We start from the raw sequence: 18,376 nt of genomic DNA, 5'->3' as shown, positions 1-18,376 counted from the left end.
GCATATATCATAAACTCTGGGGAAATCTGTAGATTGAAAAAACTATATGCAGTATTACCCTGTAGCTTTACATTTAGGGTATGAAAAAAAGCCCATCATTAAGTAAAACCAGATAAAATCTTCTTAGCTAGTAGGACATAATACAGAATACAGACAGGGTGGATAATATTTGGCAAAAAGGGTCAAATTTATTTCTCTTTCTTTTGGTTTCTTTCTTCTTTCCTTTCTCTATGTCTCTTTCTTTCTCTGACTCTCTTCTCTCTCAGACAGCATCTTGCTCTGTTGCCCAAATTGGAGCACAGTGGTACAAATGCAGCTCACTGCAGCTCGACCTCTTGGCTCAAGCGATCCTCCTACCTCAGCCTCCTGAATAGCTGAGACTATAGGTGTGTACCACCACACCTGGCTAATTAGAATTTTTTTTGTAGAGACAGGGTCTCTCCATGTTGCCCAGGCTGGTTTCAAACTCCTGGACTCAAGTGATATTCTGGCCTCAGCCTCCCAAAGTGGTGAGATTAGAGGCATAAGCCACTGCACCTGGCCAAGATTTTTAATCAAGATTTTTAAATGACAGAGAATTCCTGTTTTTGCCTCAGGCTTGGTAGATTTTCTTTTCCTTGCCCAAATCATTTTTTGTGTTAGAACTCTCAAAAACGATAGCAAATAATAATTAAAATGGGTAGTGATAACGTGCTATGCGCCAGGTACTATGCTAATGCTTTGTCATATTTCAGGAGGATACTATTATTAGGCTGACTTATTTTGTAGGTAACTGAAGCTAAGAGAGGTTCAGTCACTTCAGTTCAAAGTTACACAGTTATTTAATACACAGATAGAACTTGAACTCAGGTACCGGGCACACTGGTGGTATTAAATACTTACCAACTGGCTAGATGCCTCAAACTCTGGCTTCTAGCCACTCCACCCTGTTGCCATTAAGTCAGCTGCCTAAGCCCAGATGCTAGGACCACAGCATTAGGATTAACTGGGGAACTTGTCAAAATGTATTTTGCTGTGCCCAGCCCTCATGAAGGCGCTTCTAGAGTCCCTATAGTCAGGGCCTAGGAACCTGCATTTTAACAAGTGCCACATCTGATTCTGTATACCACTCTTTAAGAGCCACCCTTTGAATACTAGAACATGGGAATGGTAGGATAGCAGTAGCAGGGCACTTGGTGGCCCTACCAACCTACCATGGCTTCAGGGCACAGGAAAAATCCCTACAATGAGCTTCCATAGCACACCAGTTCAGTAGCAGCTACAGCTGAGGCTACTGACTTAGAACCCCAAAGAAACATCCCAGTCAAGGAGGTTTAGTTACCTCTCTCCTGAGCCAGTACCCGTGTGAGGGCAAAGGGGTGGGACACATGGCTGACCAAGATCTGCCGCAGTTTCCCATTGAGGTCAGCACTCTCGATCCGGTCCAGATGCGCATCTACCCAGTAGATCCTGCAAAGAAAACGAGGAGGGTAGCTGCTCCAAATGCTTGCCAGGGAGCCCAGCTCTTCCCCCTAAGAACCTATCTGTCCCCTCCTGAGCTGAACTGGCAGGTGCTATGAGAACTCAAGAAGCATCCTTGATGAGGGGTCATAGTGAGTCCCAAAGCTGAAGAGGGGAGCTGGTGGTTCATGAGTGGGGAGGCCAGGGCTGCTCTTGGGAGGGGTGGAAAGTCTAGTGACCTCAGAGGAACCACCACCCAGCCTCATCTTCAGGAACTTGATTGCTCTTTGACTCCTACCCAAGAATCAAATCCCAAATTCTTAGAAATGGTCTTTAAGAAGAGAGCTCAGTTGGCTGGGCATGGCGGCTCATGCCTGTAATGCCAACACTTTGGGAGGCTGAGGTGGGCGGATCACTTGAGGTCAGGAGTTCAAGACCAGCCTGGCCAATATGGTGAAACCCTGTCTCTGCTAAAAATTAGCCAGGCATGGTGATACATGCCTGTAATCCCAGCTACTCGGGAGGCTGCGGCATGAGAATTGCTTGGACCTAGGAGGCAGAGGTTGCAGTGAACCGAGATGGTGCCACAGCACTCCAGCCTGGGCAACAGAGTGAAACTTCATCTGTTCCCCCCTCCCCCCCAAAAAAGGAAGTGAGCTCAGTCTACGTGGACCTCACTGAGGTTAAAAGAAGGCATTCTACCATCTTTCCAGAAGCCTTAGATTCCCTTCCCCTTCTTCTGGGCCAAAAGGGGGCACAGACTGCTTCAGAACCCCTTTCCCCCCACCCTGAGCATTTCTTATCTAGATAAGGAGCTGTATATTCTGGAGCCTGGGTCAGGCATGGTGGCTCATGCCTGAAATCCCAGCACTTTGGGAAGCCAAGGCAGTAGGATTGCTGGAGTCCAGGAATTCGAGATCAGCCTAGGCAACATAGCAAGACGCTGTCTTTACTAAAAATTTAAAAATTAGCTGGGCATGGTGGTATGTGCCTATAGTCCCAGCTACTTGAGAGGCTGAGGTAAGAGGATTGCTTGAGCCAGGGAGGTTCAGGCTGCAGAGAGCTGTGATCGCACCATTGAACTCCAGCCTGGGCAACAGAGCAAGATGCTGTCTCAACAACAACAAAGTTCCAGAGCCTGAAAGGATCAAGATTTGTTATATTATAACAAATCTAAGAATCAGCCCTGGCGGGGTGCAGTGGCTCACACCTATAATCCCAGCACTTTGGGAGGCCAAGGCGGGTGGATCACAAGGTCAAGATCGAGACCATCCTGGTCAACAAGGTGAAACACCGTCTCTACTAAAAATACAAAAAAAAATTAGCTGGGCATGGTGATGCACGCCTGAAGTCCCAGCTACTCAGGAGGCTGAGGCAGGAGAATTGCTTGAACCCAGGAGGCGGAGGTTGCAGTGAGCTGGGATCGTGCCATGGCACTCCAGCCTGGGTAACAAGAGCAAAAACTCCATCTCAAAAAAAAAAAAAGAATCAGCCCTTAAATGAGTAGGGGTGTAGGACCTGTGGTTCAGCTGGAAGACATGCTCTGCCAAAGGCACTCAAATTAGGAACAAGTAAACCAGCCAAACAAAACCCACCTAAGGGCTGAGAGCTGGATTTAGCAATCCCTGCTCTAAGAATACATTCCCTCATCCTTCTCAATGCTTCCTCTTCCCGACATACCAAGGAGCTTTCTATCTTTTCATTTTTCCCAATTTAATCTCAACCGTCCTCTCCTCTGCCCACCCAATTTCCAGGAGGTTATTTGGTACAGGACTCCCACCTGCGGGTATCAAAGTCCAGGGTATGGCCATTGGGCCAACCCAGGTCTGTGTTGATGAGGACCTTCTGCTCAGAACCATCCAGGTTTGCCCGTTCAATCTTGGCAATGTGGACCCAGTCTGTCCAGAAGAGGTACCTGAGACACAACAGTGCTGTCATCATCAAAGCATGGGAAGATGGCACCCAGAGGCTGACAGAACATGGAGGACTCACTAACACCATCTTTTCCACCCGCCCTTCTTCCCTGGATCTCTCTTCTGCTGGCCATAAACTTACCCCTTCCTGGGGAAAACAGCAATGGCCCGGGGCTCATCCAGGCTGTGGATGATTAGCACTTTGCGGCAGGAACCATCCAGCCTGGATGCCCCAATGGTGTTGTGACCTGTGTCTATCCAGTACAGGTTCCTGGCCACCCAGTCCACTGTCAGCTTGTCAGTGGTCTTCAGCCCATGCCCGATCACTGTCTCCATGTTGCTGCCATTCAGGTCTGCTTGCCGGGGGGAGCGCCCAGTGTTGGATGAGCAACCAGACTGACCCAGAATAGAGTAGAACTCCTTTAACCCGTATTCCCATAACTGGACCCCTACTAAATGTAAGCTCCACAGGGATGGAGATCAAGTATCTATGAGTACATTCCTCAGCACCCAGCATGACAGATGCTCAATGAAATAATTGCAGAATGAACAAACGAGTTCTTAGGAGGACAGTCTTTCCTGCTAACTGAAAATAATGGCAGCTGCCAGGGGATGCCTTGCTACAAGACAGGTATATCATCCCCACATATTTTTGAAAAGAGACAAGGATTGCTAGAAGAAACACAGATTTGTCAAAACCTACCTGTGCATTTTTTAAAAATTAAAAACAAATTTAAATACAAATAGATACGAGGTTTCACTGTGCTGCCTGGGCTGGTCTTGAACTCCTGGGCTCAAGCAATTCTCCCATCTTGACCTCCCAACGTGCTGGGATTACAGGCGTGAGCCACCATGCCTGGCCTTACCTGTGCACTTTTGCAGAGGCCCTAAAGCAGGAGGGAACTCTACCTCAGAATGGGGAGCATGTCACTGTCGCCTAGGGAACTTCATTAAACTGCATATGCTTACCTGTCCCCAGCTTGAGATTCTAATACATCCCTTGGGGAGAAGAAAGGGGAATGTTCCCTGTTCCTCCTTGTGAGAAAATCTGCCATGGTAAACCACTCTTACTGGTGGCAGGGCATCATATTCCTAAGGTGCATTAGGGCCGAAAATTTAAAGAATTTAAAAAAATAGATAAAATAAAAATAAAAAACAACTTTGTAGACCACCATTAAGCCTAGACATTTGGGCATGACTTCATTACTGCAATACAGATACTGGTTACGTGGCCTACTCTTCAGTAAGTCCCAAGGGACAATAGTAGGTGCGAAAGGATCTACGTCCCCACCCTGACTTTACTTGTTTTTTTTTGTTGTTGTTGTTGTTGTTGTTTGTTTTACATACTAGACTTCTGTGTAATCTCTAAACAAACACTTTGAAATTCTGCTCTAAATGACAACACTGCAAAGTGAGCAAGTCAGGATTAGAACTCACTATCCAAAGTGCCAAATCACTCGTCCACTTAGCGGTCAGAACATAACCTCACTCGTGAGCAATCAGAACAAGTCTGTGTCCTCTAGAGGTTTCAGTGTCGCTCATACCTGATAACATCCAGGAACACATCTGTATAATAGACCTTTCCGTCCACACTGTCATAGTCTAGGGAGATGACATTGTTGAGCTCAGGAACAGGGACATGCACATCTGTGTTGTCACTGGTGTCCAGTGAGATACGCCGGATGAAGCCACGGCTGGAGAAGAGCAGGTAGGTCTCAGGAGAGGGATCACAGGTCTTCCCATCTCCCTTCAGCTGGATGCCAGTGGGGCAGGCACAGAAGAAGCCAGAAGGTCGAGGCAAGCACAGATGGGAGCAGCCACCATTCCTTGAGCCGCACTTGTTAAAACCTGGTGATGAGAAGCACAGGTGTTCACACCTAGCCTGGAACATCATCTGAATCGTACAAAGGTCCCGGTTGCTTGTGGCTGACTCTTTGCTGTTTTAAGTGATGGGATTCAGTGCCTGGCAGGGCGAGGTAGAAGGAGCGTCTGCAGGGGGATCTCCAGGAGTCCTTTGAATGTGACAACATCATGCAGCTGTAGCACCAGCCATCCCCCAAGAGAACATAGCCCAATCTTGGAACGGAGTTTAGGCAGGTCACCATCTTTCTGGCTATAAACAAGTTCTGTGCTCTGGATATGCCTCTGATGTTGAGATGGCCCCAGAAAGCCAGAAGCTCTGACTCACAGCCCCAGGGTCCTTCTCACCTAGTGGCTGTGTCCAGTCCACAGCCTGGATGTCCATGAGGCCTGGAAGGTTGGACCTCACAAGGATGACATTGCTGCCGGTACCCTTGTCGGCACGGTGGATGCTCCTGGTCTGCCAGTCAGTCCAGTAGATATAGGAGTTGAGCAGGGTGAGGCCATATGGGTGCTGCACTGGTGATACCAACATATGCCGATTGGCACCATTCAGGTCAGCAGCCTTGATTCACTGCAGAGGAAAGAGAGGGTTGGGAGTGGTCATCAGCAGACTGAGAACTCTCTGTGGAGATCCTAGGCAGGCCTTTCCCATCTTCCCAGGTTCCTAGGAAGCAGCAGGGGCATGGCTCTCACCTCAGTGTGTGCATCGGCCCATAGCAGTTGGGAGTTGGCCTTGTCCACGGTCAGTCCATTGGGCCATCCTAGGTTGTTGTTGATGAGCACCGTGCGGTCTGAGCCATCCATTCCAGACCGCTCTAACTTGGCATTGTCCCCCCAGTCTGTCCAGTACATACACCTGGGTGAGAAAGAATAAAAGCTATATTAGCTAGTTATTCCAGCAGCTACCGTATACCATGAGTACTTAACAGTATGTCAGATATATTTGAGTACTTAGAGTATGTCAGGCAAAATTTTTGCTTGACAAAATACTCTGCTAAATACTTCACGTGCATTATCTCACTTGATCCTCATAAGGGCCACAAGGTATGTATTCTCACTACCACCTCCATTTTATGAAATAGGTAAGGAAGCCGAGAATCAGAAAGCTTAAATACTGGACCCAAGTGATATAGCTAATACGTGATGAAAACATTTCAATCCTGGTACTCTGATTCCAAGGCTCATGCTTTTAACTTCTACACTGTACTGTCACCCTGCAAGAAGTGACGAGGGAGTGGAAGAGCCCCAGGGAGGTCACGTTGTTCCTGTGATGCAAGCTTGCTCTCCATTGCCCACCTCCACCCCATCATAACCCCAACTGAGCTGCCCCCTCCACGACTCTCACTCCATCTCATGGTACAGTACGATGACCCGGGGACTGTCAAGGTTCTGCCACACCAACACTTTTCGCATGGACCCGTCCAGGTTGCCCACTTCAATCCGGTTTGTTCCCGTGTCTGTCCAGTACACTTTCCGGCCAATGGCATCCACCACAAGCCCATCTGTGGTCTGTAGCCCTGTGGGAAGTCAAAAGAGCACACCAGATCCTACTCTGAAACAGATGGCCTATTTCCCCAGCCCTGTTGCCAGACAGGTGGTCCCTGGGCTGGGAGGAAGGCCCACCTGTGGTGATGATGTCCTCGTGCTGTGAGCCATCCAGACTGGCACAGCTGATCCTGTGCAGGGTGCTGTCAGACCAGTACACTTTTCCTGGAGAGGGAAAGCTTGGTTCAACCTAGACCCTCACCCCCTACCATGGGACACACATAGCTGATTTGTGTCCTGAAACGCCAGAGCATGTCAGAGAGCCCTGGAGCCTCTAACAGAGGAAATCAAGGAAAATGCAGAAATATCATAGCAGGATAGTTCTTGGCAGAGCTGGAGCGAAGAGGGCCCCAAACCACGCTCTCACAACCAAAGAGAAACTGCTAGAGAGACAAGGACAGGGGCTATGACAGAGGGAATGGGGAGCCTCCCGGCTCCTGGCACAGGACAAAGGTGATGGGATAGGAAGGACAGTAGTTGCTGAAGGGCAGGGACAGAAGACCAGGTGGGAAGGGAGGCCACACAGACCTTCCTGAGGATCTACTCCAATCACAATAGTGTTCTTCATGGTAATGTTCATTGGTACCACCACATCAGCAAAATAAGGGATGTCCAGGGAGACCATGCGAATGTCTATCCTCCTGGCAAAGATGAGGAAACTGTTCATGCCTACCTAGGTGGAAAGGAGGAAAGAGGGTCACTCTAGCACAGCCATTAAGTGGATTTGGAATCAGGCAAACTGAAACTCATGCCGTCGCTGCCAGTTTCTAGCTATATTATTCGAGGCAAATTATTTAAATTGTTTTTTTTTTAATTTTATATATTTATTATTTTTTTTTTTTGAGACAGACTCTTACTCTGTCGCCCAAGCTGGAGTGCAATGGCACGATTTCGGCTCACTGCAACCTCCGCCTCCTGGGTTCTTGTACTTCTTCTGCCTCAGCCTCCCGAGTAGCTGGGACTACAGGTTCTCGCTGCCACAGCTGGCTAAGTTTTTGTATTTTAGTAGAGACGGGGTTTCACTGTATTGCCCAGTCTGGTCTCGAACTCCTGACCTCAGGCAATCCGCCTGCCTCTGCCTCCCAAAGTGCTAGGATTACAGGCGTGAGCCTATTTTTATTTTTTTGAGATGAAGTTTCACTCTTGTTGCCCAGACTGGAGTGCAATGGTGCGATCTTGGCTCACCAAAACCTCTGCTTCCCGGGTTCAAGCGATTCTCCGGTCTCAGCCTCCCGAGTAGCTGGGATTACAGGCATGCGCCACCACACCCAGCTAATTTTGTATTTTTAGTAGAGACGGGGTTTCTTCATGTTGCTCAGGCTAGTCTCGAACTCCCAACCTCAGGAGATCCACCCGCCTTGGCCTTCCAAAGTGCTGGGATTACAAGTGTGAGCCACTGCGCCCAGCTAAATTATTTTTTCAGACAGGGTCTCTCTGTGTCACCCAGGCTGTAGTGTGGTGGGATGATCATGGTTTACTGCATCCTCGACCTCCTAAGCTAAAGCGATCCTCCCACCTCAGCCCCCTGAGTAGCTGGAACTACAGGCACATGCTACCATGCCCAGCTAATTTTTGTATTTTCTGTAGAGATGGCATTTTGTCACATTGCCCAGGCTGGTCTTGAACTCCTGGCCTCCCAAACTGCTGGCATTACAGGTGTGAGCCACCACTCTCAGCCTAAATTTTAAGCCTCAGTTTTCTTATCTATAAAATGGGAAAAATAATAGGGTGGCTTATAAGGGTTAAAAGAGATCATGTACGTAAAGTACTTACCATTAGATCTCACAAATATTCATATTAATGCCTCTTTATTAATATTAAGAAAGTGGCTCTCTTTGAAGGACCCTTTACCATGAAGATTAAGAAATAGGAAAAAGAAAGGGAATAAAGGGACCCCAGAAGGCTGTACTAACAACCTGGGAGGCACAGTTCACAGCTCCTTTCTCACTCAAATTCCAAGGGAGGTTAGAGTTCAAATGCAGCCTACCAAGGTTTCTCCTAGGGAGAAATCTTGACTTCCAACATCTGGGTAACCAGGTCCTGCTTCTGGGACCCTCCGATAAGGTTGTTACATAGTTTGTGCACTCAAAAAAGTGGCACATTTAAGGGGAGGGTACTGTGATGTTGTAGATATCACACACTTTGGTCTTTATTATACCAATTTGGGGCAATTAGAAGTGTCTTTTTTTTTTTTTTTTTCAGACAGAGTCTCACTCTGTCACCTAGGCTGGAGTTCAGTGGCACGATTTCGGCTCACTGCAACCTCCGTCTCCTAGGTTCAAGAGATTCTCCTGCCTCAGCCTCCCGAGTAGCTGAGATTACAGGCACGCGCCACCATCCCTAGCTAATTTTTGTATTTTTAGTAGAGACAGGGTTTTTCCACGTTGGCCAGGTTGGTCTCAAACTCCTGACCTCAAGTCATCTGCTCGCCTTGGCCTACCAAAGTGCTGGGATTAGAGAAGTGAGTCACTGAGCACAGCCAAAAGTGTCTTATTCCAACCAAATCAGTATATTATGACAATGTACTAACAGATGAAAGTGTTTTCAGAAAGGAGCATCTTTCTCTAATATGCATGAAGACACCATAAGAACTAGTTGGACCCTGCCTCCAGTCCTTTCTACCTGCTCCCCAGGGCCTCTCCCCAGGACTTCTCCCCAGGCCCCTCCCCTTTTCTAAAAGCTCTGAGTCTTGCCCCTAGGCCTCTAGAAGCAGCAGGACTCATTGTTTCTCAGACCACACTGGAGTCCACCTGCAGGGAAGGAAGACAGCCGTTGCCCCCTCCTAGAGAGGCTGCATCTACATCTGTGATGCTTTGACTCACCTCGTGAACAGGTCTTGCCATCAGACAGCAGGTTGATGCCTGTGGGGCAGGTACAGCTGAAGCCGCTAAGATTTGGGGACCTAAGACACAGGTGGCTACAGCATTCTCCATAGCACATGATGTAGACACTGGGTAGAGAGGAGGGGGCATTCAATGGGGAGGGCTAGGGCATAGGAGGGCCAAAGAGAAGCCAATTCAAGCCAAGGGCTGCTCACCTGGGGGCCACCGGCGGTGGAAGACATGGATGTCCATCAGGTTCTCCAGGTTCTCCTGCAGAGTTTCCCGGTCCAGTCCTGTTAGCCGGTCAGCGCTCTGTATACCTTTGGTCTGCCAGTCAGTCCAATAGATGCACTCTCCAGAGAGGGTCAGCCCAAATGGATGGGGGAGCTGGCTTCCGATCAGCACCTGCCAGGGCCCTGACACTGTGTCATCTTCAACAAAGTCTGACAGTATGGAGCAGTGGTAAAGAGCTCACTGTGGACTCAGAAAGTAGCTCTACCTCTAATACCTACTGTGTGACCTCCACTAAGAGCTACTTATAAAATTTCTCTAAGCCTTGCTCTAACCATCTGTGATTTGACTGTGCCTGGTTCTAAGGGTCGCGTGATGGTTTTACTGGAAGATGTTGGAAGTCATCTGTTACTCACATCATCTGGATGTATCTCAGCACAAATGACTTATTAAGTACAAATGAATAAAACAGCAACTTTACAGAGGACACTACCCTAACCATACAATGGGAGTAAATATCACAATAATGGAACAGGCCAACATCTGTGCCTACTGATGAGACACAATGAGAACTGAAGGATATAACTTCACTTAGGGTAGTTATTCCTGCTCCAAATACACACTCTGAATCCAATCACAAGGAAACATTAGATAAACCAGAGTTGAGAGACTTTATAAAAAAAATAACTGGCCTTTACTCTTTAAAAATGCAAATGTTGGCCGGCATGGTGGCTCACACCTGTAATCCCAGCACTTTCCGAGGCTGAGGCGGGTGGATCACCTGAGGTCAGGAGTTTGAGACCAGCCTGGCCAACATGGTGAAATCCCATCTCAACTAAAAAACACAAAAGTTAGCTGGGCACAGTGGCAGATGCCTATAATCCCAGCTACTTGGGAGTCTGAAGAAGGAGAATCGTTTGAACACAGGAGGTTAAGGTTTCAGTGAGCTGAGATTCTGCCACTGCACTCCAGCCTGGGAGCCAGAGCAAGACTCGGCCGACCCTCCCCGCTCCTGCCAAAAAAAAGCAAATGTCAGCTTTGGGAGGCTGAGGTAGATGGATCACTTGAAGTCCGGAGTTTGAGACTAGCCTGGTCAACATGGCAAAACCCTGTCTCTACTAAAAATACAAAAATTAGGTGGGCATGGTGGCGGGCACTTGTAATCCCAGCTACTCAGGAGGTTGAGGCAGGAGAATTGGTTAAACCCAGGAGACAGAGATTGCAGTGAACCGAGATCAGATCATTGCACTCCAGCCTGGGTGAGAGAGCAAGACTGTCTCAAAACAAAACAAACAAAAAATGCTAACGTCAACAAAGATGCAGAAAAGCTGAGGAAATGTTCCAGACTAGAGATTAAAGAGACTAGATTAGCTGGGCCGAGTGGTGCATAGCTCCAGCTACTCAAGAGGCTAAGATGGGAGGATCACCTGAGCCCAGGTCTGCATGAGCAACACAGCAAGACTGCAGTCTCAAAAAAAAAAAAAAAGCTAGGTGTGGTGGCTCATGCCTATAATCACATTCGGAGGTCGAGGCAGGAGGACTGCTGAGGCTACGAGTTCAAGACCAGCCTAGACAACAAAGTGAGACCCCATCTCTACAAAGAATAAAAAAATCAGCCTAGGCCGGGCGGAGTGGATCATGCCTGTAACCCCAGCACTTTGGGAGGCCGAGGCAGGTGGATCACGAGGTCAAGAGATCAAGACAATCCTGGTCAACATGGTGAAACCCCATCTCTACCAAAAATACAAAAAATTAGCTGGGCATGGTGGTGCGTGCCTGTAGTCCCAGCTACTCGGGAGTCTGAGGCAAGAGAATTGCTTGAACCCAGGAGGCAGAGGTTGCGGCGAGCAGAGATCGCGCCATTGCCCTCCATTCTGGGTAACAAGAGCGAAATTCCATCTCACACACACACACACACAAAAAGTGCAAAAATTAGCTGGGCATGGTGATGTGCGCCTGTAGTCCCAGCTACTAGGAAGGCTGAGACAAGAGAATTGCTTGAACCCAGGAGGAGGAGGTTGAGGTGAGCCGAGATCGTGCCATTGCACTCCAGCCTCGGTAACAAGAGCAAAACTCTGTCTCAAAAAAAAAAAAAGTACAAAAATTAGCTGGGCATAGTAGTGCATGCCTGAATTCCCAGCTACTTGTGAGGCTGAGGCAGAGTTGCTTGAACCCAGGAGGTGGAGGTTGCAGTGAGAGGAAATCGCGCTATTTCACTCCAGCCTAGGTAAGAAGAGCGAAACTCCGTCTCAAAAAAAAAATGTACAAAAATTAGCTGGGCATGGTGGCGCAAGCCTGTATTCGCAGCTACTCGGGAGGCTGGGGCAGAAGAATTGCTTGAACCCAGGAGGCGGAGGTTGCGGTGAGCCGAGATTGCGCCATTGCACTCCAGCCTAGGAAAGAAGAGCAAAACTCCATCTCAAAAAACAAATGTACAAAAATTAGCTGGGCCTGGTGGTGTGTGCCTGTAGTCCCAGCTACTCCGGAGGCTGGGGCAAGAGAATTGCTTGAACCCAGGAGGCAGAAGTTGCGGTGAGCAGAGATTGCGCCATTGCACTCCTGCATGGGTAACAAGAGCAAAACTGCGTCTCAAAATAAATAAACAAAAGTACAAAAATTAGCGGGGCATGGTTGCCGGTGCCTGTAGTCCCAGCTACTCTGGAGGCTGAGGCAAGAGAATTGCGTCAATCCAGGAGGCGGAGGTTACGGTGAGCAGAGATCACGCCATTGCACTGCAGCCTCGGTAACAAGAGCGAAACTTCGTCTCAAAAAAAATAAAAATACAAAAATTAGCTGGGCTTAGTGGCGAGCACCTGAAGTCCCAGCTACTCCTGAGGCTGAGGCGGAATTGGTTAAACCCAGGAGGCGGAGGTTGCTATGAGCCGAGATCGCGCCATTGCACTCCAGCCTGAATAACAGGAGCGAACTCTGTCTCAAAAAACATTAAAAAGTGCAAAAATTAGCTGGGCCTGGTGGTGCTCGCCTGTATTCGCAGCTACTTGGGAGGCTGAGGCAGAAGAATTGCTTGAACCCAGGAGGCGGAGGTTGCGGTGAGCCAATATCATGCCATTGCACTCCAGCCTGGGTACCAAGAGCGAAACTCCTTCTCAAAAGAAAAAAAATTAGCTGGGCCTTGGTGGTGCGTGCCTGTAGTCCTAGCTTCTCCGGAGGCTGAGGCAAGAGAATTGCTTGACCAGGAGGCGAAGGCTGCAGTGAGCGGAGATCGCTCCATTGCACTCCAGTCTGTGTAACAAGAGCCAAACTCCATCTCAAAAAAAAAAAACACAAAAATTAGCTGGGCATGGTGGCCTGCGCCTGTAGTCCCAGCTACTCAGGAGGCTGAGGCAAGAGAATTGCTTGAATCCAGGAGGCGGAGGTTGCAGTGAGCAGAGATAGTGGCATTGCACTCCAACCGGGGTAACAAGAGCGAAACTCAGTCTCAAAAAAAAAAAAAAGAAAAGAAAAAGAAAAAAAGAAATGCAAAAATTAGCTGTACATGGTGGCCTGGGTCTGTAGTCCCAGGTATTCGAGAGGTGAGGCTAGAGAATTGCTTGAACCCAGGAGGCGGAGTTGCAGTGAGCCGAGATCACGCCTTTGCCCTCTAGCCTGGGTAACAAGGGTGAAACTCAGTCTCAAAAAAAAAAAAAAAAAATAGAAATATTAGCTGGGTGTGGTGGCACCTGCCTGTAGTCCCAGCTACTCGGGAGGCTGAGGCAAGAGAACTGCTTGAACCCAGGAGGTGGAAGTTCCGGTGAGCCGAGATCACGCCATTGCACTCCAGCCTTGGTAACAAGAGCGAAACTCCGTCTCAAAAGAAAAAAAAAAATTAGCTGGGCATGGTGGTGCGAGCCTGTAGTCCCAGCTACTCTGGAGGCTAAGGCAAGAGAATTGCTTGAATCCTGGAGGCAGAGGTTGTGGTGAGCAGAGATCGCGCCATTGCACTCCATTCTGGGTAACAAGAGTGAAACTCCGTGTCACACACACACACACACACACACACACACACAAAGAAAAAAAACGTACAAAAATTAGCTGAGCATGGTGGCACGCCCCTGTTGTCCCAGCTACTCGGGAGGCTGAGGCAAGAGAATTGCTTGAACCCAGGAGGCAGAGGTTGCGGTCAGCCGAGATCGCGCCATTGCACTCCAGCCTGGGTAACAAGACCAAAACTCTGTCTTTAAAAAAAAAAAAAAAAAAAAAAAAAAAAAGAGGACTCAAGATGGCGCTGTGAGAACAACCCAGGATTGGAGCTCTTCTCGTTGAATCCGCAAACGGTGAGTCAGAGCGGCATTTCCAGACTGATCTTTGTTGCCCACAGACCGGGGAAACTCCCAAGTATAAAAAAGACACGGGACGCCAGGCAGTAGGTCTGCCTGGCAAAGCCGGCAGCCGGGGCGGCTGCAGCCGGCCCTACCCAGCAATCCCCACAGGGCGCGCTTGTCCGGGTGCCCTGTTGAACCGGCAACCTGAGACTTGAGAGGGCTGGACTTGAGACTGAACGAGACTTGGACAGTAGGCCAGCCCAGGGGATTGCAGGGATTGGGATACCCAGTGGGACGAACAAAACCGCGATTTCAAACTATCCCGAGCAGACGGTCCGAGACGCTCTGTGGGGGAGGGGCGTCCACCACTACCGAGGCAACCCGCCCCAAATGAGATACACGCCCACTGCTGACGCAGCCAGCCGTTGCCGAGGCAACCCGTCCCTACTGAGATACACGCCCACTGCTGATGCAGCCTGCCGTTGCTGAGGCATCACGCTACAACGAAGAGACTCTGCCGCAGGGCGTGGCGGAGACCACAGCAGAGCCGGCAGGAACAGCACGAATCACACAACAGCAGGGCGGAGCCTCAGCAGCCAAACAGTGGCTAGTCTGCCTTCTAGCTGTGCAGGACACCTGATCGGACATCCAAAAATAAAGCCCAAACCCCTCAACACAGAGCATTTGAGAAAAAAAAAAAAAAAAAAAGGGTTTTTTAATGAGCTCTGTTGCAGCAGAATCAAACATAGCAGCCTAACAGCCCTGAATGAACAACACAGCTCACAGCTCAGCAATTAAACCCCTATAAAGTACAAACTGTCTCCTCAAGCAGCTCCCTGACCCCTCTATATCCAAAAGACTGACATTAGGCAGGCATCATCCTGGGACAAAGAGAGCAGAAAAAGAAACTGGTAGCATCCCTCGCTGTGCCACAGATACTAGAGGTGCACCCCAGACAAGCAGGGTCTGGAGCGGACCTCAGCAGTCGTACAGCAAGGGGCTAGACTGGTAGAAGGAAAACCAAGCAACAGAAATACTTCATCATCAACATTCTGGGTGTCCACTCAGAGACCCAAACGAAAAGTCAGCAACTACTCAGACGACCAGCGGACAAATCCACAAAGATGGGAAGAAACCAGCGCAAAAAGGAGGAAAACACCCGAAACCAGAACACCTCGCCTCCTACAAAGGACCAAAACTCCTCACCAGCAAGGGAGCAAAGCTGGACGGAGAATGACTGTGATGAAATGACGGAATTAGACTTCAGAAGATGGATAATGAGAAACTTTTGTGAGCTAAAAGATCATGTATTAAATCAATGCAAAGAAACTAAGAACCTTGAAAAAAGATTTGAAAAAAGATTCGAGGAAATGATAACAAGAATGGATACCTTAGAGAGAAATATGAATGAATTAAAGGAGCTGAGAAACACAATACAAGAACTTCGCGAAGCAAACACAAGTTTCAATAGCCGAATTGACCAAGCAGAAGAAAGAATATCTGAAGTCGAAGACCAACTCAATGAAATAAAACGAGAAACCAAGATCAGAGAAAAAAGCGCAAAAAGGAATGAACAAAGTCTCCAAGAAATGTGGGACTCTGTGAAAAGACCTAACCTACGTTTGATAGGTGTACCAGAAGGGGACGAAGAGAATGAATCCAAGCTGGAAAATACTCTTCAGGACATCATCCAGGAAAATTTCCCCCACCCAGCAAGACAGGCCAACACTCAATTGCAGGAAATACAGAGAACACCACAAAGATATTCCACAAGAAGAGCAACCCCAAGGCACATAATCGTCAGATTCAACAGGGTTGAAATAAAGGAGAGAATACTAAGGGCAGCCAGAGAGAAAGGTCGGGTCACCCACAAAGGGAAGCCCATCAGACTCACAGCAGATCTCTCGGCAGAAACACTACAAGCCAGAAGAGAGTGGGGGCCAATATTCAACATTCTTAAAGAAAAGAACTTTCAACCCAGAATTGCATATCCAGCCAAACTGAGCTTCAGAAGTGAAGGAAGAATAAAATCCTTTGCGAACAAGCAAGTACTCAGAGATTTTGTCACCACCAGGCCTGCTTTACAAGAGCTCCTAAAAGAGGCACTACACATAGAAAGGATCAATCAGTACCAGCCATTCCAAAATCACACTGAATGCTAAAGAGCTTCAACATAATGAAGAATCTACAACAACTAACAGGCAAAACAGCCACTTAGCATCAAAATGGCAGTATCAAATTCACACATAACAATATTAACCCTAAATGTAAATGGACTAAATGCACCAATCAAAAGACACAGACTGGCAAACTGGATAAAAAGCCAAAACCCATCAGTGTGCTGTATCCAGGAAACCCATCTCACATGCAAGGATACACAAAGGCTCAAACTAAAGGGATGGAGGAAGATTTACCAAGCGAATGGAAAGCAAAAAAAAGCAGGAGTTGCAATTCTCATCTCTGATAAAATAGACTTTAAAGCAACAAAGATCAAAAGAGACAAAGAAGGCCATTACATAATGGTAAAAGGATCAATACAACAAGAAGAGCTAACGATCCTAAACATATATGGACCCAATGCAGGAGCACCCAGATACATAAGGCAAGTTCTTAATGACTTACAAAGAGACTTAGACTCCCACACAATAATAGTGGGAGACTTTAACACCCCACTGTCAATACTAGACAGATCAACCAGACAGAAAATCAACAAGGATATCCAGGGCTTGAACTCAGACCTGGAGCAAGCAAACCTGATAGACATTTACAGAACTCTCCACCCCAAATCCACAGAATACACATTCTTCTCAGCACCACATCACACCTACTCTAAAATTGACCACATAATTGGAAGTAAAGCACTGCTCAACAAATGCAAAACAACTGAAATCATAACAAACAGCCTCTCAGACCATAGTGCAATCAAGTTAGAACTCAGAATTCAGAAACCGACCCAGAACCGCACAGCTTCATGGAAACAGAACAACTGGCTCTTGAATGTTGACTGGGTAAACAATGAAATGAAGGCAGAAATAAAGAAGTTCTTTGATACCAATGAGAACGAAGACACAATGTGCCAGAACCTCTGGGACACATTTAAAGCAGTCTCTAGAGGAAAGTATATAGCAATAAGTGCCCATATGAAGAGAATGGAGAGATCCAAAATTGACACCCTATCGTCAAAATTGAAAGAGCTAGAGGAGCAAGATCAAAAAAACTCAAAACCCAGCAGAAGACAAGAAATAACTAAGATCAGAGCTGAGCTGAAGGAGATTGAGACACGAAAAACCCTTCAAAAAATCAATAAATCCAAGAGCTGGTTTTTTGAAAAGATCAACAAAATAGACAGACCACTAGCCAGATTGATTAAAAAGAAAAGAGAGAACAACCAAATAGATGCAATAAAAAATGATAAAGGGGAAATCACCACAGATTCCACAGAAATTCAAACCATCATCAGAGAATATTACAAACAACTCTATGCGCATAAACTAGTAAACCTGGAAGAAATGGATAAATTCCTGGACTCCTGTGTCCTCCCAAGCCTAAACCAGGAGGAAGCTGAAACTATGAATAGACCAATAACAAGGTCTGAAGTTGAGGCAGCAATTAAGAGCCTACCACACAAAAAAAGCCCAGGTCCAGACGGGTTTACAGCCGAATTCTACCAGACACACAAGGAGGAGCTGGTACCATTCCTTCTAAAACTATTTCAAACAATCCAAAAAGAGGGAATCCTTCCCAAATCATTTTACGAGACCAACATCATCCTGATACCAAAACCCAGCAGAGACCCAACGAGAAAAGAAAACTTCAGGCCAATATCCATGATGAACATAGATGCAAAAATCTTCAATAAAATATTGGCAAGCCGATTGCAACAGCAAATCAAAAAACTTATTCATCGTGATCAAGTAGGATTCATCCCAGGGATGCAAGGCTGGTTCAACATACGCAAGTCTATCAACGTAATTCACCACATAAACAGAACCAAAAACAAAAACCACATGATTATCTCAATTGACGCAGAGAAGGCATTCGACAAAATTCAACAGCCCTTTATGCTAAAAACACTCAATAAACTCGGTATCGATGGAACGTATCTCAAAGTAATAAAAGCTATTTATGACAAACCAACAGCCAATATCATACTGAATGGGCAAAAACTGGAAGCATTCCCTTTAAAATCTGGCACTAGACAAGGATGCCCTCTCTCACCACTCCTATTCAATATAGTACTGGAAGTTCTAGCCAGAGCAATCAGGCAAGAAAAAGAAATAAAGGGTATTCAAATAGGAAA

General features: G+C 47.4%; 1 protein-coding gene across 1 annotated transcript in view; it reads right to left on the bottom strand.

Moving 5' to 3' along the window:
* LOC100405007 (low-density lipoprotein receptor-related protein 4-like) overlaps nt 1–18,376 on the bottom strand; it is a 39,284-nt gene that overhangs the window by 8,953 nt on the left and 11,955 nt on the right. The window contains exons 7-17 of the mRNA XM_078375620.1: nt 9,799–9,988; nt 9,584–9,711; nt 7,290–7,434; nt 6,840–6,926; nt 6,562–6,733; nt 5,910–6,072; nt 5,562–5,778; nt 4,898–5,201; nt 3,496–3,693; nt 3,221–3,355; nt 1,322–1,449 (exon numbers count right to left, since the gene is read on the bottom strand). Of these exons, the coding sequence (XP_078231746.1) occupies nt 1,322–1,449; nt 3,221–3,355; nt 3,496–3,693; nt 4,898–5,201; nt 5,562–5,778; nt 5,910–6,072; nt 6,562–6,733; nt 6,840–6,926; nt 7,290–7,434; nt 9,584–9,711; nt 9,799–9,988 (1,867 nt within the window). The remainder of the gene's footprint in view (nt 1–1,321; nt 1,450–3,220; nt 3,356–3,495; nt 3,694–4,897; nt 5,202–5,561; nt 5,779–5,909; nt 6,073–6,561; nt 6,734–6,839; nt 6,927–7,289; nt 7,435–9,583; nt 9,712–9,798; nt 9,989–18,376) is intronic.

This window comes from Callithrix jacchus, chromosome 6 (genome assembly GCF_049354715.1).
Source record: "Callithrix jacchus isolate 240 chromosome 6, calJac240_pri, whole genome shotgun sequence".
Classification (NCBI taxonomy): Eukaryota; Metazoa; Chordata; class Mammalia; order Primates; family Cebidae; genus Callithrix; species Callithrix jacchus.
Note: the sequence above shows the minus strand (reverse complement) of the source record. Positions and strands in the feature narration are given on the sequence as shown.